Source organism: Electrophorus electricus, chromosome 12 (assembly GCF_041902795.1).
Source record: "Electrophorus electricus isolate QZ-2024a chromosome 12, ASM4190279v1, whole genome shotgun sequence".
Taxonomy (NCBI): Eukaryota; Metazoa; Chordata; class Actinopteri; order Gymnotiformes; family Gymnotidae; genus Electrophorus; species Electrophorus electricus.
The window spans coordinates 8,482,507-8,505,108 of record NC_137508.1 but is presented as its reverse complement, the minus strand read 5'-3'; the positions used below and the strand labels follow the sequence as shown (position 1 = coordinate 8,505,108).

Sequence of the window (22,602 nt, the reverse complement as noted above, 5' to 3'; positions counted from 1 at the left end):
ATTTGTTCAAACTAAAGGCGTACAATTATATTTGACCACAAGGTGGAGACACCACTCAAGCATACATGACTTATTTTAAATGAGACAAAAAAAGACTTTTCTATATCAGTGTTGAAACTTCTGTGTGGAACAATTCACAAAGCACTAATAATTCTCCCTCTCATAGAAGTGTAACATAGACAAGGGGCTCAGAGCTCCCCAGTCCCTGGAGCCTGACATAATGAACTGCATTTCATGGAAATACATTTATAGTTTTAGATGATAAAAAAGCATGTTTTGCTGTCATCTGGAATGTTGTTCAACATACCATTCTTTGTTGTTTTATATATGTTTATATATATATATATATATATATATATATATATATATATATATATATATATATATATATATATATATATGGCAGTGCATGTACTGTCATACTGATAAATATGTTAGTAATTCTGGATAAGAGCAACTGCTAAATGTAGTAAATGTAACTGTAAAATAATAGAACTGACCTCCAGTAAATATCTGACGTGTATATGCAGTGCTGTATCACTAAAGGGGTCCATGACATCATGGCGTATGATGTCATCCCTCTGGGTACACGTTTCTGGCTGATGGACTGTAAAGGAGTTGTGATATCTCTCTCAGGACCTCACACTGGAATTAATGGCTGCTATAAATGACTGCAGGGCTGAAAGTGCTCCCCAGTGGCCTAAGCCATGGGCTCTCTGCTGGACCACAGCTGGCTGAGCCCCTTGCCATAGGAGAACTGTGGCCTCTGACTGCAATACACATCAGCAGCCTACTACATCGCCCTCTCAGACAAACAATGACATTAGCAGTGCCGCCCCATGTAGTTCACAAGATAAATGTTCCACTGGTCTTCAAAATGATTTCCTTATTTTTTTTTCATGAGCACAAGGAGAGGAAGGATTCCTGCACATGCTTGCTGGACAAATACTTGCATCCTAGGTTTCCCAAACCTGTTAATCATTTGCAGAGTAAAATCTCCAGTGCTGAATGAACTGGTCTGGTGTTTATTTGTGGTCAGCTGTACATTCATAAACGCAGCAGGTGTTAATTCCACACTGGAGTTTGAATGAACATGTCCTGCTTGTGTGCCAGGTCTGTATGGGGATTGTTTTACCTGGACAATTTAAAAAGCATTTGCTCTCTAGAAGTTGAAAACACCTGGAAGCAAGTATTTTCTCTCTCAGACGATATACAGAAGTTGAAAAACACATTGGTTTCTCCTTCATTAATGATCAAAATCACAGCTGCAATGTGGGAAAAAGCTTTTCTAGTGGAATGTCACAAGATATTACTCTGAATATTAAAGACAGTTATATTGACTGATAGGTTGTATTTGTGTGTACAAGACACAGAAGGCACGACATAGTGCTCATCCCTCAGAGGCCAATTAGATTGGGTTTGCTCTGTCAGTGAGTATAGTACTTTGAGACCCATTTCTTTGTGACACATTTGTCCAAAACAGTTTCACCATTCCAGATCACAGTGCAAGAAACACTGTCTGGCAGCTGAAACTGTGTATTCATAACACTGACAAAGGAAAAATCTGTGGGGTGTAACAGACCACAAACCCCAGAGATGTTTTCATTACTTTATCAGCTAGGGGATTTACAGTGCAGATAGAAGCAAGAGAGACAAAGCGGAAAAGTATCTAATGCTACTTTGATCCAAGAGAAGCAACGTTTGAAGAGGGAAAGAAGCTCAGCCTCTTAGCTGTACCTGCTCTCTGTTATTCATGGCATCATTTCTAAGCCTCAACTCCATATTTACTGTGGCAACAGTAATCTGTGTGCGTGTGTGTGTGTGCATGTGTGTGTCACTGAAAAGTGATAAGGTTTCTAATGGTTCACATTACTCACACCTTTGCAGTCTTTCAGATAAGCAAGGTTCACTTTCACATCACCTCAAACTACTGAAGAGGTCACAAACCCACTCTCTCAATATACTCATGTTTCTCCTCATTGAAAACAATGTGTTGTTGATTGCTGACTGCAAGAGAGTTGTAAGGATGCTGACCTTCTATCTCTTTCTGAGCAACAGTGCAATAGCCGCTCTTATATAATCCTTTCTATAAATGAACATGATTGAGGGAGTATATACTTAGCACAGAAAGACACTGGGTTACAATAAAAATCAATAGAGAACTGGTGAAATTAAACTCATAAATGCTATCATGCACATGATATTGAACAGGTATTGGAAAGCAGAACTCAGCAAAAGCTGGTGTTGATGGATCAAAGACAGACTTACTTTGCTTTGGCCTCTGCATCTTCAGGTCCTTTGCTGGACACGTCCTCCAAGCCTCCAATAAGATGCTTATAAGATCTAAAACAAAACACTTGTAATGATTTAAATGCAAGTGATTTTCAGTTTTCACAGGAAAAAGAAGTCTGTCTGCTGTCATTTGAATATTATGTATTGCTGTAGCTGCAATGAAGACAAGTTTAATATTATTATAAACCTAATGAGAAGTCAAACCTTAAAGGAAAGGGGAATGTAAATATGTAAAATGGTATGTTTGCTACAGTACAGCGAAGGAATCAAGAAAAACTAAATGCTAAAATGCTCTTTGATAAAATTAAGAAGACATTCCAAAACTATTCAGTAATGAGTTGGATGATCCTACAGCTCACCTGATAGAGCTGTTAGAGCAAGAGGCCAGCAACACCAAGGACATAAGGATTTCACAGGAAGCATGCATACTGTTCTATTGATATGCAAATTGCTCAATAAATATGTAACTCTAAAATAAGAGCATCTGCCAAAAGCTATAAATTCGGTGGCATAGGTTTTATTTCAACTTTGGGAAGGGACACTGCTCACAGCACCCACCCTAACACATTATATGAGTAGTGTGAGCAGGAATTATTGAGAGGACATGTCCCCCCTGTCCCCCTCCCAAAACTACACCTATGCATAAATTTAATAATAAGAACATTCCATAACATGCTGTTTTTGCTGATATAATTGTGTAATTTAGAAGTAATAATAGCAATGCTGGACATGTTTCAGTTTATAACTAGAACAGCAGATCCGGCATCACAGTTTAACCTACCCTTATAAATATTTAAATACTCTGCCATCTTCTAAGAAGTGATATGCTTAGCATTGTGCGTTGCTTGCCCCCCTCCCTGAGAGCAACAAAACCATACTAGCAGTGAAGTTCCACTCAGTAGGATGTTGACGGGTGAAGGCCTAGAAAACCGTGAGCAGCACATAAAAAGTGCAATGAGAGGACTCCCCAGCCCGGAATCTCTCTCTCTGCAAAGCTCCCAGCCGCACACGGCACCATAGCTATCTTAGACATGTTATATTTATTGACCTGTGGAACGCAGCAGAGAAGCACGCCTTCGACCACGCAGATACGCAGATTACACATGAACAGCCCAAATACAAAATCAGGCCAAGTCACACTTACAAGTAGTTTCACACATTTCTTTTCAGCAGAAAACTAGAATTTTAATCACAGCTTGTCTGAGACAACTTGACATGCAACATTTAAGATTACTTGAATGTAAAGGTAAAGAATGTAAAGGTAAAGGTACTGTATCTCTGTACTGTACCTTTTATGTGCCAAAGTAGTAAAACATTATACAGTAGTGGCTGAAATAATAGTTGATACTCACTCTCTGTCAATAACTAGGCAGGTAACGGTTTCTGCAGCAATGAAATTGGCTGTCCTGATGTCCTCACTGTGTATAAAACAATAAAATATATGGAAAAATAGATCATACAGGCACACATAGTAATGGATCCAAACCAAATCACACAAAATGAGAGTTTGTGCAAAATTCATTTTTACGCACTGCACAATCCAAACATAGTGATAAATCAGTTCACAGCTAAAGCTGGTAGAGCAGCCATATGTTATGTAAGGTATATTTTCACTAGAGGTAAAAATAAAGCACCACGGGAAAAACAATCTTTAAATCTTTATCTGATCATTTAAATCTAACTGGCCACAAACAGACACTAAGACTATATTCAAAACTTCTGTTGTGTTAACAATCATTAGCATTAAAAAAAGAATGCTTATATTATTTTTAAATACCAAATTATTATGTGAACAGTTTAAAATTAAAACTGCAAAATATATTTTACTATAAAAATGTGACCATAGAATTTGCTCTGAATTTCCATAGAAAAATGACATATTTCAGAAATTACTCAGAGTCTTTCTGGGTGCCATCATGAGCCTCCCCTGCCTCGCTGCATTCCGAGGAGGAGTCGCCCCAGTCGCACGAATCTGTGTCCGAGGACCCCGAGTCCATCCCGCTCAGGTAGTACACACTCACACACTACCTTCAGTATAGGCCTTCACTGTTCTCTAAAGTACAGACATATTTACTCCTACATTTAGCCCCACTTTAGCGTATATGGCTAACTTCTCTCCCCACTCCATCTGACTCTGTGTAGTGCGCACACACACTGTCTGATCTTCTGTCTGACAAGAAAGAACACTAGATGTTAATTCAAATGCTGTACACACACACCCAATCAAAGTCCTTTGTGTTTGGACAGAGGTGAGAATTCTACACTACACAACACTAAATCCCTCACTACGCAAATACACAAACACTCGTCAAGAGAAGGTCACAGCTGCTCCACATGACAACACAGAGGAGAGGAGAGGACAGGATAAGAAAGATGTTGTCACTACTTTAAAGTGACATTATAAAGCCAAAGCGTGAGAGTGTCAGTGTTCGGCTAGTTGTGCTGAGGGTCATTATGAGCTGAGTGCTCTATAAGTGGCTGTATAAGAGGCCATAAGTGGGGAGCATGCACTGCTGAGTGAAGACCTACACTCGAACTTCATGGCCCATCTGAAACAGTAACACCTGCTCTCTGAGAAGTGGCAAATACGCGTCTGTGTCTGTGCCAAACAAGTGTCCTTGCTCCAATCACTATCACAAGCATGTACACATACCCACAATGTTACCACACAGCCCAATTAATCCAGGCAACAAGAGCTTCATTTCTCCAAGTGTAGTCAGTGCTCATGAGACTCCTCTGAATCTCTGACCTGAGTGCTGTACACTGTACCAGACCAGAGCGCTCTTACATTTGTCTACTCAGATATATGTTGTTACACTAGTGCTGCATTATCAAACCAACCTATAAATCTATATCTATTATTCAATATAGGAATTGCTTGTGTAATGCACTTTTGAAAAAAAGAACAGAAGTACTACATCTGCTCTCCAACCAAATTAGGTCATTCTTAAAATAACCATTTACCTTAGCTTTTATTAGAAACAACCTTATACATTAAAATAGCCATGTACAATAAAAATAAACATATACATTAGTTTATATTATAATTTATTAGAATATTAGTTAATGCTCAAGATAAGTAGACATGTTTGTCACAGAATGCCTTTTATGACCTATGGCATTTATTAATATTAATAAAAGCCATAGAAGAAATGCAGAGTATTGTTTTGTTTTGTTTTTGGTTTTTTTTAAATATAGCCTTCAGTGAAAACAGGACCAGTATACATTTGGGGATTTTTGCTATCTAATCTTATCTGTGTAAATCACAGGTACATCATAAGGTACATTTATTTGGCACAGTAAATTTATAGTACCTACATAAGGCCTAGAAAAAATGGCTAACTCAGTCATCCCCCCATATATTATACAATTCCAGGCAGGCCTATTGATCATCCTAAAATATTAACACAAAGCTCACTATTCTGACCTTTTTCATATCACTATAAAACAAAGTGGAACAGGCACTTATTATTACATAGTGAACACACAGCTTTCCCACTTAATATGCTTACTATCCAAAAATCATAACAAAACACTATACAAATATTTTTATTTCTAACTTGTCATTTCCTTGGTGCTACCAAATTCACAGTTGTTAGATAGTATACTGCCAAAAAAAAAATGTGGCTTGGACACCTCTAGATGGCGCTACAGTTCTTATACACCAGATTTAAGTCATTGTGCTTTTTTCTCCAGAGAGATATTCATAATGGAGTTACTAGGCAGCACAAGATTAAGTCTGAAAGCACATAGCGTCTTATTTAATTGTGAAAATAGAGGGCAATCTTACCCTTGCAAGGCTTTCTCTCCAAACCAGTCACCCTTTCCCAAGGAGTGCAGGTACACCGCCTCCTGGCTGGAAGAGTCCTCTCGGGTCACTGTCACCTGAAAGAGAGGGGCAGGTCACTGAAGAACTGCAGTCAAATGGAGAGCAGCCCTTTACATTTAGATACAATGCAGCTGTTGTGCTAAATTGGACTTACCTTTCCTTTACTGATGATGAAGAATGTATCCCCCCTTGCTCCCTGTCTGATGATATAGTCTCCATCCTCATAATGTGTCTGAACATCAAACAGGGGCAACAGCAGAAAGTAAAAGGACAAAAGAAAGGATCAGTAAACAGTAAACTACGAGTTCAGGGACTACACTTGAAAGGTTTTGGAATATCAGAATCACAATATTAAGTGACATTTTCAAAACAAACGCACTACAACTAATTCAGTGCTGAACAGGTATGGCCATCACTGGGGTGAGGCTGCGTAAAAATGAAACAGGACACAGGGAGGAGAGAAACAGTTCCAATGCTTTCTGAAAAACCACACCTCAGCTGCCCCTTCACCCTCTGACTAGGGGCCATGACCGCGATGTCTTAAGGGGGGGCCCTTTTTCGGCCACATCATGCCCTCCTGCCCCTGCTGTGTGCCGTATGCCCTCCAGACATACCTGCGCACAGACAGTGCAGACGAAATACTAGCCCCAGAACAACCCAAGCCAAAATTCTGCCAACATTACCTCCAGGCTGATGCCTATGGAAGGACACAATAACAATATTCCAAAAATCTCAGGAAGAACAGAATCTATCAGAATCCCTTAGTGACGGTGTTGTACCACCCATTAAGATGTAGGTTTGTTCAAAGATTACCTTGTTCTACCAACTAAATGACCATTCTACCAACTAAAAAACCTAGTCATTTGTGTTTACACAAATGTGTTTTTTCACATTTTTCCTGTGAATGTTATGAACAGCAGTTATGATACACAACGTTGTGTCTCTGGCTAATAAATATATTCAACTTGCTTAAACAATTTTTTTAAATGCCGCTAATTTTCCCTTTGGTATTTTGTTTAAACTATAAATTTTATAAAGTGGCGCCTGCTACAAATATTCGATGGGAAGCTATTGGTGACATCGTTAATGCAGTGGCATACAATCTAGATAAAAAATAGGTATCAAAAGGAAAGCTCTTGCTTAAATGTTTAAACTCTGCAGTTGTGAAACAAGCTCATCTTAACTGTTTGCCAGAACCACCACTAAAACACAGCTAGCTAACAATTCGCAAACGCTAGCTAGCTCAATTCGCTAGAACCACTAAAATAGCTACACAAGCTGTTATCTAGACAGCGAAATAAGTTACTGCTAGCTAACAAACCTAGGTTTCACTAGCTTAGCTAATTCATTAGTACTATAAATGGAAAAACTACAACAAAATACATAAAGCAACGTGTAGTTTCTCCACCAAAGTTCTCTTAAATTAATTTTAGAGAGCTTATGAATTTGGGGGCGCCAGAAATCCAGTGTTTTGTGTAACCGCGTTCCTCATTTTCAAAAACGTCAGATTTCTCTACTCCACCACTGACTGACTGTTATCAATAGCGTCAGATGTCTCTACTCCACCACTGACTCAGTCTGTTATCAATAACGTCAGGTATCCCTACTCAACATTTTAACACACTCATGCTTAAAATAAGGAGTCATTATTTTTATTTTTTAAATAATTTCTATCAGGTGGGGCAATGCCCTAGCGTCCTCTGTTGGGGACTGGTTTATACTAGCATCTATTATCCTTACACGCAAGCATTTAAATGGGCCCCTGTAGATGCTTTGTTTGTAGATTTGTTTACAAACATTCACTTGAATATTAATTAAAAGCAACAGAAATCTAAATCTAAATTTAGCCACAGGCCTAACCTTAACTTCAATCCAAACCTAATTCTAAACCTAACTCTAACCCTAACATTGTTGAGAATCACCTGGGTTTCAACCGTTAGTTTGTTAACAATTTGTGCCATCGTAGCTAATCTATATGGAATAGTAAAATAAAGTGTAACCAAATATCGAAACAATGGAAGAAAAAGCATACGAAATCTGAATATAAGTACAATATTTAAAAGCTATATATGAAGATATTTAAAACATATAAAAGCTGCAAATGAAGCTCTAAATACCTCTTGAGCAATTTAACAGAACACCCAGAGAATATCCTGCTATTGGATATTTAGGATTGAATTGGAAGGGAAATAGGCATGATAAATTGTTTCATTCTTTGTCTGCTACATTAAAAAGATGGAGACTTTAGATAGATTAAACTATATAGCATAATTTAGCATAAGCAACAATACATTTTAATGTTAATTTTTTTTTTTTGGTAAATACAAGTTTTATTTTCAAAAAGACATGATTAATTTATGTCTGACTGTGTTACGAACCACACGAACAATCCTCAGCCCGCACAGCCACGCCCACTCGCACACACCCCTGATCTGACTCACCGGAATTCTAGCACACAACTGATTCTCATTCCCCTCATTACCACCCCCCTTTATAAGCTCCCCTTCCCCGTGTACACGTCACAAAGTATTGCTTTACCTATGTGGTATACCGAACGTTTTCTTATCCTGCGTGGTTTCGCGACCTCGTCTCCTGCCTGACCCTTGGACACCTCCCGGACGCTACCCCGTTTCGACCCCGGTCCAACCCAACCATGCTTTCCTGTCTGATTCCACACATCACATTAGTTTGTTTGCTAAAATAAAACCTGTAGCAATTGGATCCTCTTCTGTGTGTGTGCAAACATTATAAAATACTTCGCCTTTCATGGATCCAGCAGAGGTACAAAACAGACTGGCCCAGCAGGAAGTCCCTATGAGCAAGCTACATGAAACCGTTCAAAGACTTTCAGAGGTGGTTCTTACCCTAACTGCCGTGGCTCCCTCACCGTCTCCTGCGGTTGCTCATTGCATTCCCATTGCCGTGTTTGCGTTTGCGAATTGCCGTGGCTGACTGCGCTCGAGAGTTCTGTATAGTCGCCGCTGGCAGTGGCTGGAGCGAAACTGCATTGAAAACCATGTTTCATTGAGGACTCGCTCCAGAACTCCAGACAGAACTCACATGCCAATGGGAGTTAACTACGCTGTCCGAACTGATCCAACTCGCTATTACTGTGGATAACCTTTGACGGATTCATCAGCCCTTACAATGCGCACCTCGCCCCCATGCTTTCGTTCTGGAGAACTCTAACAGTGGACCAGTGTAATCCCTGAGCCGATTCAAGTGCGTTGCTCACGCTTCACCCCCCAAGAACGTGTCAGACGATTTGCCAGTGGGTTGTGCCTGTATTGTGGCGCTAATGGTCACTTCCGTGACTACTGCACAGTCCACCCCCATCGAGAACGAGAGGACACACGTAGGAACGTCTTCTCTACTGTATATTAATCATCAGCTTACACTACTTGTAGTTTTGCCAACTACTACACAAGGATCATTCAGGGATTTGGCAACATAGCTGCTCCCCTTTCGGACCTCCTCAAGAAACAAGGCAGACAGCAGCTTCAGTGGACCATAGCCACGGATCAGGTCTTCCTGACTTTGAAGGGGCCTTTGTTTTGGCACCCATTCTCCGTCAGCCCGACCCTTCTCTTCCCTTCGCTGTGGAAGTGGGCGCTTCTGATGGTAGGGATGGGAGCAGTCCTGTCACAGACAAGGTGCCCCACCTTGACTGTACCCTTGTGCTTTCTACTGCCGGAAAGTACAACCTGCCGAGAGGAATTACGATGTAGGAAACTGGGAACTTCTCATGGTCAAACTTGCCCCAGAGCAATGGAGACACTAGTTAGAAGGGGCTGAACACCCCTTCTTGGTCTACACAGACCATCGAAACCTAGAGTACTTAGTCAGCACGACGACTCAACCCAAGACGAGCTAGGTGGTCGTTGTTCTCCTGGTTTAACTTCACTGTGTCTTACAGACCCGGTTCCAAGAATCAAAAGACAGATGCCTTGTCACGCATTTTTGACAAAGGAGGGACCAACCCGAATCCAGAGACCATCCTGCCTAATAGCTGCTTCCTAGCGCCCATACAGTGGGGCTTCCAAGACAACCCGGAGAATGCTCTGAAGAATGACCCTAGACCAGAGGAATGCCCCCCAGAAAAACAATATGTTCCAGCTTCCGTCAGAGGAACATTACTAGAATGGGCTCATACAACCTTATGTAACGGACATCCTGGTATCACTCGCACCACGCACATGTTGTCCCATGCATTTTGGTGGCTCTCCCTTCCTGACGATACACATGATTACATAATGTCTTGTGTAGTCTGAGCCCAGTCATGCACCCATTACACTCTCCCTGCTGGAAAGTTACAGCCCCTGCCAGTGCCACATTGCCCCTGGACCCACATAGCAACAGACTGCATCACAGACTTAGCTGTCTCTGAATGGAAACACGGTCATAATGCTGGTGGTGGTGGACAGGTTTTCTAAAATGTGTCGCCTCATTCCTTTTCCTCACTTGCGTACAGCCTTGGAAACAGCATAATCCATGTTCACTTATGTATTTCGCATATTTGGTCTGAAATGGTGTCTGATTGTGGTTCCCAAATTACATCACAAGTCTGGAGGCAATTTTGTAAAAAGTTGGCCATAACTATGAATCTCTCCTCTGGTTACCATCCCCAGTCTAATGGGGAGGTCGAACGTGTAAATCAAGAGGTTGGAAGGTTCCTCCACCAGTACTGTACCTTACAAACCGAATGGCACAAATTCCTCCCATGGGACGGAATACGCCCACAACTCGCTCACGCACTTCTCCACTCAGCTCACTCCCTTCCAACGTATCTACGATCATAAACCAGCCCTCTTCCCGTGGGATTACTCCCCCACTGACATACAGGCTTTAGATCAGTGGTTTCAACAGAAATCTCAAACATGGGAGGTTGCCCATGTCCTCTTGCAGAGGGCTTTATGCACCCGGCAAACATTTGCCAATTGTCACCGTAACCCCAACCTACATCTACATCCTGGTCAGAGGGTCTGGATTTCGACTCTCAACATGAGGCTCGGACTACCCAGCAAGAAACTAAGCCCCTGGTACATTGGTCCATTCAAGGTGGTTTGACAGATCGACCCTGTATCCTACAAGCCACAGCTTCCTTAGGTATAGAATGAATCCCACTTTCCATGTGTCTCTGTTAAAACCTGTGCACTACAGTCCTGTGTCTGCAGCCACGACCCCCATCAACCCTCCTGCCCCTGTGGAGATCGATGGAGAACCGGCCAATGCCGTCCATGCGTTGTTGGATTCCCGGAGGTGTGACGGGACCCTTCAGTATCTCGTCAACTGGGAGGGCTATGGAGCTGAGGAACAATCGTGGGTTCCCAGGGCTGATGTCCTGGACCCCTCATTGCTTGCGGACTTCTACGCTGCTCACCCAGATTGTCTGGGCCCTCGGAGCCGTGGTAGGCCCAGGGCTCCATTTTCAGACATTCGGTGCCGCCCGTCAGGTGGGGGGTACTGTTACGAACCCCAAGAACAACCCTCAGCCCCGCACAGCCTCGCACACACCCCCGATCTGACTCACTGGAATTCTAGCACACACCTGAGTCCAATTCCCCTCATTACCACCCCCCCTTATAAGCTCCCAAAGTATTGCTTTACCTGTGTGGTGTATCGAGCGTTTTCCTAATCCTGTGTGTTTTCACGTTTATTGACTCCTGCCTGCTTCCTAGATCTCATCTCCTGCCTGATCCTTGGATCATTTTATGACTTTTTGACACACTAGTTTAAGGTAAGAATTATTTGTACAGAGAAATTATATATGAAAAGAAATAGCTATAGTACAGCTAATGATATAGATTCCGTTACTATATGTGAGTGTGCAAGCAACATGTGGAAGTTTAGAATGTCTTTTCCAGACTTTGTGCAAGTAGAATTTTAATGATTTTAATGGATACTTGGAGATGCTTGAAGGATGAGTTAAAACATAATCATAATTTAACAGCCATTTGTTGAATGATTTGCTGGAGTGTTTACCTCCTCAAGAACATCTGCCAGCTTGCTTAGTATTTCTTCTGGAAGGCCATGGAATGTTGGAACACTGCAAGACAGAAAATTTACAAAATTAAATCTTAAAGTTGCCATAGATTCAAACAGTATTTACCTTGGCATACCATGAACCTTTGGTTCATACCATTGCATACCAATGGCATACCATTGTCACCTCCTTCAAATGGTAATCATAAGCAAAACAATGTCAGAAAATTAACCAATTGCATAACACCTTGACTATTACAAATAAGTCTTTACTGATTAAAAATGTATGCCCCGAAAATGTGCATACACTAACCCAGATTCTATCCCAGGCACTGCTGAAACTTCAACAGTTTGGCAGGTATTCTGAAGAACAAAATGACAAGGGAGCAACAGACATGGTTGATGTTCATAATATGATCTCAGTCTATTTGCTAGATAGCAATACTATGTGAATTTATCCACTTATTGTCAGTTGAATCCAGATCATCTTACACTGAAAGTTTCATAGTGAGCTAGCTAGAATAAATTTAATTTACTTTGTGTTATTGTCGAGATCGAAAACAAGTTAACGTTAGTTGCTAAAAACAAGTTGCTAGTTAATAGGTAACGTTAGTTAGCTACTCTAGCATTAATAACTAGCTTGCATAGCTAGTTAGGTATTTAGCTTGTATTAGATTGATGTAGTCGATCTGTTAATCTCGTTTCATTCTAGACTTAGGGCTAAAATCATAGAGCTGTAAATAGGCATGTAAAACTGCTTCTGGACATTTTTTAGAAAACAATTTAAAGATACTGAATAAAGGCATTCTAGAACACCTTTAAGTCACTAGACCAGGGACCTTTATTAGGGGAATAACTTGAGATAAACTGCACAATAGTGTTCATTGCTCTTACACTTAGATTAAAAAAAAAATACCTTCTAATGCTTAATAAGCCAGTGGTGAACTGAGAATCACTGCAGACTGGAGTCAAGTATGACACACTAACGAATATGTTTTACTGATGGGCATTGGTTAATACGGAGGGTTTCTTTTTATGCTCCTTTATGCAGAAGTAGGACATAAAAATAGGCTCTTGCTACAGTCTTCTGAGGAAGAATAGCTGGCCTGTGCTCTGTAGTGCACTGAGGGGAAAACGTGGGGTCTAGCTAATGTCCACAGGGCCAACATCAAGAACAGAATAGCAGATATGGACCTCAAACAGTGAAATGCATACAGGACAGGGAGAGCAGTTGTTAAAAATGGTTAAAATGACTCAGCTGATCTTGTCTTATGTTTCTGTGTCCATAAGAACATACTTAAACATTAGATAAGATTAAAGATTAGATAAGAAAGCATATGACAAAACACCATTGTTATATAACACATTTACAGTGACAAGAACCAATCAAACAAATTGTAAAATTATGCTAACTTAAATATTTAGAAAGAATAATGACAACAGGCAAAATGACAAATTTATGTGAAAGAGTTAATATAGTAAGTAAATAAACTATAATTAAAATTGTGTGTACATGTGGAAGACCAGGGTCATGTAGGTTCCTCTCTCCAAAGGGGTCATGATCAATAGACTCAACCTCTGAAGTTTCCAGGAGTTTCAAAAGCATTGAGGTCTAAAGCGTCATTTATGGCATATATAGATGTTAACTGTCAATTAGTTTCTAGAAAAGTAAGCTGATGACTTTGAATTCTGTACTAGGTATTTTCTCTGGTATTAAAACAACTTTTTGCTATTTTACTCATAAGGCAATATCTTAATTTCTGAAAAGTTCCTGTTCCTCTCAAAATTACTTGGTGCAATTCCCCATCTTTCAAGTAATGTAAAATTGTTTCTACTGTATATACTGTTTACTCTGTGGCTGAAGTGAGATAAAGAATGGTAATACCATTAACAGTACTGCACCATTACCTTAGTTTATGCATTTATGCAAATGTTTTTGTTAACAGTAATGACAGACATGTAATTTAGAGGCAATTTGCATAATGATATATTCACATTACTGCTGGTACATTTTCACTTTTATCCAGGGATATTATTAATATTAATGAAAACATGATTATATGATTATAAGCCTATAAGAATCATAGATAGATAGAGCAGGAGAGAGGGGAGAAGGAGATGAGCAAAAGAAAGGGAGATGAAGTGGTATGACCTAGAGACAGACACAGAATGAGTTTGCATACACAGAGGTTTTGTGCCAGTGGTGCAGTGAAGCTTCCAAACTATTTAATTATGCAGCTATATTTTGATGAAGATTTCTTTCATGTAATGTTTCACTTATCAGCCCAACCATGCAGAAGTCTGTCTTTAATATGTAAAAGATGCCCTGCACTTTCTGTGTGCTATTATGCAAATGAAGACATCAGATGATGAAAAGACACAAAGATAAAGAGAGGGCAGGATGTGCTTTCTTCAGGATGTAGGAAGGACTCCCTCATAGACATACCAGACGGACAAGACAGCTGCAGCACCAACACACTCTAACACACACGCAAACACTCACAGTATCACATGGGATATAATCCACTGTAAGAGTTACATTTGCAGATTTGCTCACGTAAATAATTTATTAAAAAATATTATTCACATAGACATACACCAAGAAACCAGAAGACAAGTTCCTCACCTTTTGAGAAAATCCATGTACTCTGCATGCTTGATGAGTCCGGTCCTCATCATGATGGTCTGAAAGCATTGCCTGTCGATGGCCCATAACTTCACATTGGTTAGAGCTGCAGGAGAGTTAAGAGAGGCACAGGTTCTGACCACAGTCAGATTTGCTCAGCATCTGATGCTACAAAATAATGAACAATACATAAATTCAGATAAATAAATTGTTAAATTATTAAAATTAGAGAACATTCAGTACTGATGTCACAAAGTAAATCCTTCCTTCAGTAGCTTACACTGACACCACTATTGCATCATTGCTGAAGATTCATCTATTGATGAAATATAAGAAATAAATAAACTATTCATTGATGAACTTATAAAAATAGCACATGGTTTAAAGAAATGTGTGGGTGGTGAGAGTGAGGTTTATCACATACTGCCATTGTGTGCTAATAAACAAGCCCTGCAGAGATGAGCAGATAAAGGAGAAATGTCACATTTGAATGCAGACCGCTCTCATTCTCTTCATAGTGCTATAAGCTTCACACTGATCAAGCACTATGAAAAATTCATGGCTGAGGAAAATGTTCATGTCTTTTGCACATGATACAACTTATCAGAGTTCAGTCGAGAGCTTATCTTGTAAACAAGAACATCATGTATATGGCCTATTTAATACAGAAAGTCAATGGTCAGTCTACTAAGTCTACTAGGTGAAATACTAAATACCTCAGAGTGGCCGTTAAATTAAACAAGACTAACTAGCTCAGAGTGGCCTGGAGCCTATATATCCTGGCCTAAGGAATAACCGTAAAACATGCACAGAGGGGTTGCCCCATATTCACAGTACAGTCTGTAAGTAATTTGAAATGATACAATGTATATGAAGCTAAAGTGCTGAATATCTGCTTTAATTTAAGGGTATTCTTATGGATACAATAAACCATGTGCCTTCTTTAACATATTCCAACCCTGCTGCTGCTGATAAAGGCGAACAGACAGGTCTTTAAATCCAACTACATTCCTCTCAGCCCCAGCCTAAGCACATTAGTTCATCATTAGATTGTTCTGCCTCTGATTGGCTTTTTATTATTTGTTGTATATATTTTCTCTGTCTACGTCTTTGTCTATCTCGCTCTCTCTCTCTCTCTCGCTCACGCACACACAAACCACCACACATGTGAATCAAGATGACAAAAATCAACTTTTCAAACTGAGCTGCTGTCCTGAATAAATTGTTGCAGGGAGAGAGACCAACAAAGGTACTAGGTGTCAGCTAGACAGCTGGGTGCTAGGCAGGGTAGTAATCTCATCAGAGAGCTTCTCTCTCAGACTCGTACTCAGTGTGCTCTGCTCCACATGGCCATTTGTTCCACATCTGTCAAATACACACACCTTACACAGTGTTACACCTGACACAGTCTAATACATGCGATACCTTACACAGTGTAACACACGCAACACTTTACAGTCTAATACACACAGACACACCCTCTCACACACACACACATACAACAGCTTATACAATGTAATACACACAATAGCTTACACAGGATAGTAAAATAATTATTTCGCGCAAAGAAACATACAATTTTGTAAATCACAAAATTACTCTTGTTTAAAAACAAAGACCAAGTTCAAAGTATGTTCACAAGAAAAGTGTTTGGTCCAATTTTCTCTAATTTCAGTCTCTGCCTCTCATTACAAAGCTCTCTCATTTTTCATGCTAGCTACCAATCTAGGAATGCCTTCACACATTTCTGAATACACTTCTAAGCCTGTATTACATTTTTTATATTTGCATGTATTTTGTGCTCTCATGTATGACTGATCAGAATGGATTGTACCATGTTTCTGTGTTGGCACTTGGGTACCCATGTAATCCATACAGTGTGACCTCTTTGAAAACATAAGAAAAGCCCCTAGAAACAACAACAAAAACCCTATCCACATCCCCCACTGTGTGTCTCATTACTGGTTCTGAGAAGCCGCCTGCAGTGGAGAAAATAAGCCAGCCCCATTACAGAATAAATACTGAAAAACACTGACCTAAACATGTGAAATGAGTCTGAAAATGAGTCTTTGTGTGCCCCCAAACACAGACAGACATAAGACAGGGCATATGTCACAAAGGCAAATGGAATTATTTAACTGCTGTGCATACCACAAAATGTAACAAGGCAATATGTGCTATATTAATTGAAGGTGTTTATATTTTATATCTAACTGCCACTGATATCTGTAGCTATGAAGTTTTTTGAACATAGACATCCCCACTACTTTCTGAAATGGTTGATTTTGTCCCCTTCACTTTTTAAAGTGTACTTTGAAAATACTAGTGTTTTCTCTACAAGTGATATTTGCTTCATGTATTAAATAATTCAAATCATTGCTCTCTGCTTGTTTTAGTGAATAAAACAAAATCATCCTTGTATTATGTATAATGATCCTTATGACGTAATCATCATTATGGTCTGAAAGCACTACCTGTCAATAACCCATAACTTCACATTGTTAGAGCGGCAGGACAGTTAAAAGAGGCACAGGTTCTGACCACAGTCAGATTTGCTCAGCAGCCTTTGCTACAAAATAATGAATAATAAAAGGATAATTCAGTACTGATGTCACAAATTAAATCCTTCCTTCGGTATCTTACACTGAAACCACTATTGCATCATTGCTGAACAAAGATTAATCTACTGATTAAATATAAGAAATAAATAAACTATTGATTGATGATCTTATAAAATAGCACATGGTTTAAAGAAATGTGTGGGTGGTGAGAGTGAAGTTTATCACATACTGCCATTATGTGCTAATAAATAAACCCCACAGAGATAAGTAGATAAAGGAGAAATGTGGCATTTAAATGCAGACCTCTCTCATTCACTTCATAGTGCAATAAGCTGCACACTGATCAGCCACTATGAAGAATTCATGGCTGAGGAAAATGTTCATTTCTTTTGCACATGATACAATTTATCAGAGTTCAGGCAAGAGCTTAACTTGTAAACAAGAACATCATGTATATGGCCTATTTAATACAGAAAGTCAATGGTCAGTCTACTAATAAGTGAAATACTAAATAGCTCAGAGTGGCCGTTAAATTAAACAAGACTAACTAGCTCAGAGTGGCCTGGAGCCTATATATCCTGGCCTAAGGAATAACCGTAAACATGCACAGAGAGGTTGCTCCGTATTCACAGTACAGTCTGTAAGTAATTTAAAATTATACAGTGAATATGAAGCTAAAGTGTTGAATATCTGCATTAATTCAAGGGCATTTTCATGCAAAGGAACATACAGTGATTTTATTATGATTTTATTAAGATTCTTATGAGAATCAAAAAATGGTTGTGCTTATATTTTGTCACAAGATGCCGAAGTAATTGCGGCACAAGTAACATTTCATGAATCAAAACAAATTATTTTAATCAAAATAAATAGAAAACAGTTGTACTACAAATATATTTTAAACCATAATGTTAATACTTCTTGTAAATGTGACCATATAACCTTTCACGAAGCTTCTTATCAGTCCCAGCATTTCTTTTCAGTGATCATGCTAAATTTTTTAGAAGGAACACAAATTTGAGAGGCAGCTGAACTGAATGCAGTGCTCAGTCAAGATCCTTGCCACAGCACTTTTCAAAGTTTAAAGTAACCTAAGGAGCAGTTGGTTTAATCTAGAGCTGTGAGTGTGAAAGTGAGCATACAAGCTCTCCAGCTCAGTGCCCTTTACACCTGCTCAACACATGACATGGCACACTGAGCATTCTGTATTCAAATATAAAACCATTTATAATACAATCTGAAAATATTTTGCCTAACTTTAATATATACTTGAATTGATGTATTTTTCCTCCTGGCCTTTCTCTTCTCATTCTGTTAAGAAGCCTAATAGAGAACTAATCCTGTCTTTGTGATCCACCTATAGTCTATCCTTGTGCAGTCATTCTCTCTCTCAATCACTATCTAATTTTCTGTATCGCTCACTCTCTCCACCCTTTATTGATAACTATAATGTGAGTAAAGTACACAGGAGACTAATTTCTTTGTGGCCTCCAGAAGCTCCAGAAGCATATTAAATTTGCAAATAAAACCAGGTTACATGTTGTTATACTCTTGATTTTGGCCAAATTCTTAGAAATATGTTTGGTCAAAATGATCAGAAGCATATTCAAATTTGAAGATAAGACCAAGTTGTGCACTGTTATGCTCTTACAATTATTTTGGCCAAACACTTAGAATTAATTAAATCAAATGAAGTCTGAAAGCCTTTTTCTTGAGACAAACAACACTTTGCATTTGGTTTGAACCAGCCAAATATGTTATGTGCTTTAAGATCAATTTTGCAACATTATTTTGTTGGTTGAGCTTGAGTGACTCTATCAGATCTCAGGTAAACATATCGATCTGTCATTTGTCTGGTTCCTGCAGCCTTAATGAAAAAATAGAGAAAGAGAGATAGAAAGTGCGAAACAGAGAGCGGGAAACAGAGACAAATTCTGGGAAATTCATGAGTGTGAAATAGCCAGTGTGGAGACACGTAAGCCTTCACTCTCTTGCACACCAGCACTTTGTTGTGTGCCAAAGAACACAATGAACTCCAGATCCATATTAACATTCAGCCTCTCAGCAAGAGCACCCACACGCCCACGCATTCTGTCCACATCTGATACAAGCCTGCAGATAAGCTACTAACCACTATCTGCTGACAGGCTTAACACTCTGCCACCTTTTCTACAAGGCATCCGCCTACACTGCCTACACGTGGCATATTGAGTTGAAGAACAGATCTGAGTGCATATTCTTTTTTATCTACGAGGGCTTTTTTTCTTACCAATTTTTCTAATATCTTATCTTTACTGTATAACAGTGCCACTAAGAACAGCAAACTTCACCTCTAATGTGTGAGAAATGTTTGGAACTATTGGTGTCCAAAGTGGTGGACAAGAGATGACAACTGTTATATTGTAATGAGACCATACTTACAGTTGTGCTATTTGTTTTCCCCTGGGTAAGAACAGCTCACTATACAGGAGAAATCTGAACATGAATCCTAATGCATACCCTATATATTTATAATACATTTTCCATGACATTTACAGAATTTGGCAGCAAATGACACAAAAAATACTCTTTCCATCCAATTAGTGACTGTCAGTCATTACAAAACCCACCCATGGTGACTACAATACAGAACAGGAGTTTCAGGCAAATGAGTTGTCACTGTATCAGAAATGTGTGAAGCATCACTCATTACAATTCCTTCCCAAGCATTTTGTCTAACATCAGAGAGTTCTTTCCAACAGTGATATTCTAAGAACATGAACAATTAAAATAAAGATGTCAGTGGTGCCTCAAGCCCAAGCCTGCCCACTGGGTCCCTGTTAAAGTTCTTCATGAGGGAGAGGAAGCACATCACTCCACAACCTGGCCCAGCATGACACAACCCTCAGCTCATTACCATCTGATAAACCAGCCACAGATCCAACACACCATATAACAACAGCCTTTATCAAAGCATGCAATAATGTTATAAACAATTAATGAGATCCTCGGTGAAAATACAGGTGCATCCATTATAATTCAAGTTTGATTAATTATGGAAAATTCTCATAGAAAATGATGGAGTGGAAGTGGATCTCTGTAGTGTGGCAATTCGGTCTTGCAGATACAGAATGGCCAAAGTACTAATGGCTATAATTCTGCCTTATTTGAGTAAACAGCAAAAACATGAATTATGAATTAACACTCATGGTGTTCATTTGTATCTAGCTGGACTTCAACGACAGGAAAGGTGATAAATCATCACTGGTGTGTAGAGAACATGCACAATTTCAAAGCAGGTCAAAAGCTTCTTAATTAATAAATAAGTATGTAGTTTTCAGTGATAATCTCCAAATTCTAACTTTTCATTTTTTAAATCCTAACTCAATGCAGGTTGTAAAGTAGCAGGCAATTACCTGCTCTCACAATGCAATTCCGACTATAGCTAATCCATACAGGACTGTCTAATTTTATATGACAAGTTTAAAAATATCATTTACAGATGACACCCTGTTAATGGTTCTGTTGCTACCACCTTTCCTGCCAGGATTAGTGACATTGTTTAGTAAACCACTTATGAGCCTCTCTTTATAACGCAAATCAGGTCTCAGGTAGAGACCTATCAGCTATGGGAACAGGCCTTGTCAGTGGCAGGCTCCTGAGTGCAACTGACAGGATCAGGGCTAGACATCTCAGCTGAGACCTGCATGAGAAGGCATGAAGCATATGGACAGTCCCATGTACCCTGTGTTTAAGGAGTGCAGGGAACACAGCCTTTGTGGGCATTCAGGAAATATGGCTCAGATGAAGGAAAACAAAGACTTCCTGCAGGGGAGAGAGAAAGAATAATCATGCCAAAACAGTCTTGCTAGAGCAGGGAAGAGTGGTGGCCCAGATAAACATAGGGACCAAGAACAGAGAGCAATGATTTATATTTCTGCTCTTTCTTTGGGGAGAAGGCCCTCATCACAAAGTCACTCAGCCTTTTAATATCATTTATTGATTTAGGTAAACCCAATCCAGTGCTGAAGGGGCAAGTGTCAAACACAGGAGGCTAGAGGCATTCTAACAATGAGTCACAGGAGCCCCAGCCTGACAGAGGGAGACTAGGAAGAAAAGTGAATGAGAAAAAGAGAGTGAGCTCAGATTAATGGGTGTTTTGTGACAGGGGATTGTTCTCTTTCCAGGCTATTATCAGTACACTGATCTTCCAATGAGCTACATCTTTTGTGCTCTGACTTGTTCATCTGAAAGAGAGCTGTTTTTTTCCATCATGCTATTTCAGTTTGTCACCACATTTCTGACAAAAAAAAATGATGATGGAGTGCCCTTACAAATATTTGCAGAAAACAGGGCTCACATGAAAACAGCAATTACACATGCAGCCAAAAGCGGAAGTAATCTAACACGGCTCATTGTTCATGTGCATTGTTTGCAGTTCGAGAGAAGTGAGCCATGGATGTGGACTCTGAGAGTGACTCTTATCTGTAAAGAAGAGGAATGCCATTCTGTTCATTCTGTTCTTAGAGGGTATGCTGTTTGTCCCTATAAAGATGTCCATGAATAAAACCATACAGCTCACACAGTGTCAGAAAAAACTTTTCTAATTAAAGACATTAAAAAACATAAGCATTCCACAATATCTAATTATTCATCTCTGTTCAGTTAAAATGGGCTATTTTTTAAATATGTGAAATCAGTCCATGATGTGAGATACTAGTTCACTTCCACTCTATTCTCAGTTCAAAAGCCTGTTCCAGCAAGATCTCAGACACAGGCCACATACATTTCCAGGCTCTCCAAACATACCGAGATAAGCTACAGACATGTACAGTCCCCCCAAACGTACCAAGACAGGCCACAGATATGTACAGTCTCTTCAAATATACCGAAACAGGCCACAGACATGTACAGTTTCTCCAAAAGTACCGAGACAGGCCACACTGTACTAGTGAAGAGCTGGATTTACTTTATTGATCAATAACATATAGTTCTGCTGTGTTAACAGCTCTTATTAGATAAGATTAATTAAATGGCTTTATAATAGAGTGGTATCTGAAATCAGAATGATGCTATAGTATAAAATGGGATCTATACCTGCATTCTTTCACCTGATGATTATTTTACCTAGATATTTTCAGCTTTTTATAGATATTCTATATGTTGTTGTAATTAATGGTCACTATAGACTGTTGTTCTTAGCAAATCAAGTTCTCCTGAAGATGTGGACACTTACCATTGTGTATGTTTTTTTATTCCTTCTAAGAACACAGACAATGAAAAAGTACAGTGAGTAAAGTCTGACAGGAGTAAAGTGAAGTGCTTTAAAGCTT

The 22,602-nt window shown here is 39.4% G+C and overlaps 1 protein-coding gene across 6 annotated transcripts in view; it reads right to left on the bottom strand.

Annotated features, from left to right (window-relative positions):
- Positions 1 to 22,602, bottom strand: part of prkg1a (protein kinase cGMP-dependent 1a) — a 53,941-nt gene that overhangs the window by 9,097 nt on the left and 22,242 nt on the right. For 4 of the 6 annotated variants that reach the window (XM_027017040.3, XM_081724638.1, XM_081724637.1 and 1 more), the window contains exons 4-9: positions 14,730 to 14,835; positions 12,104 to 12,167; positions 6,276 to 6,353; positions 6,083 to 6,177; positions 3,645 to 3,710; positions 2,269 to 2,343 (exon numbers count right to left, since the gene is read on the bottom strand). In XM_027017040.3, coding sequence (XP_026872841.1) covers positions 2,269 to 2,343; positions 3,645 to 3,710; positions 6,083 to 6,177; positions 6,276 to 6,353; positions 12,104 to 12,167; positions 14,730 to 14,835 — 484 coding nt within the window. Of the gene's footprint in view, positions 1 to 2,268; positions 2,344 to 3,644; positions 3,711 to 4,185; positions 6,058 to 6,082; positions 6,178 to 6,275; positions 6,354 to 12,103; positions 12,168 to 14,729; positions 14,898 to 22,602 lie in introns of those variants that run through there. The other 2 variants (XM_081724639.1, XM_081724640.1) reach the window with 2 other exon arrangements.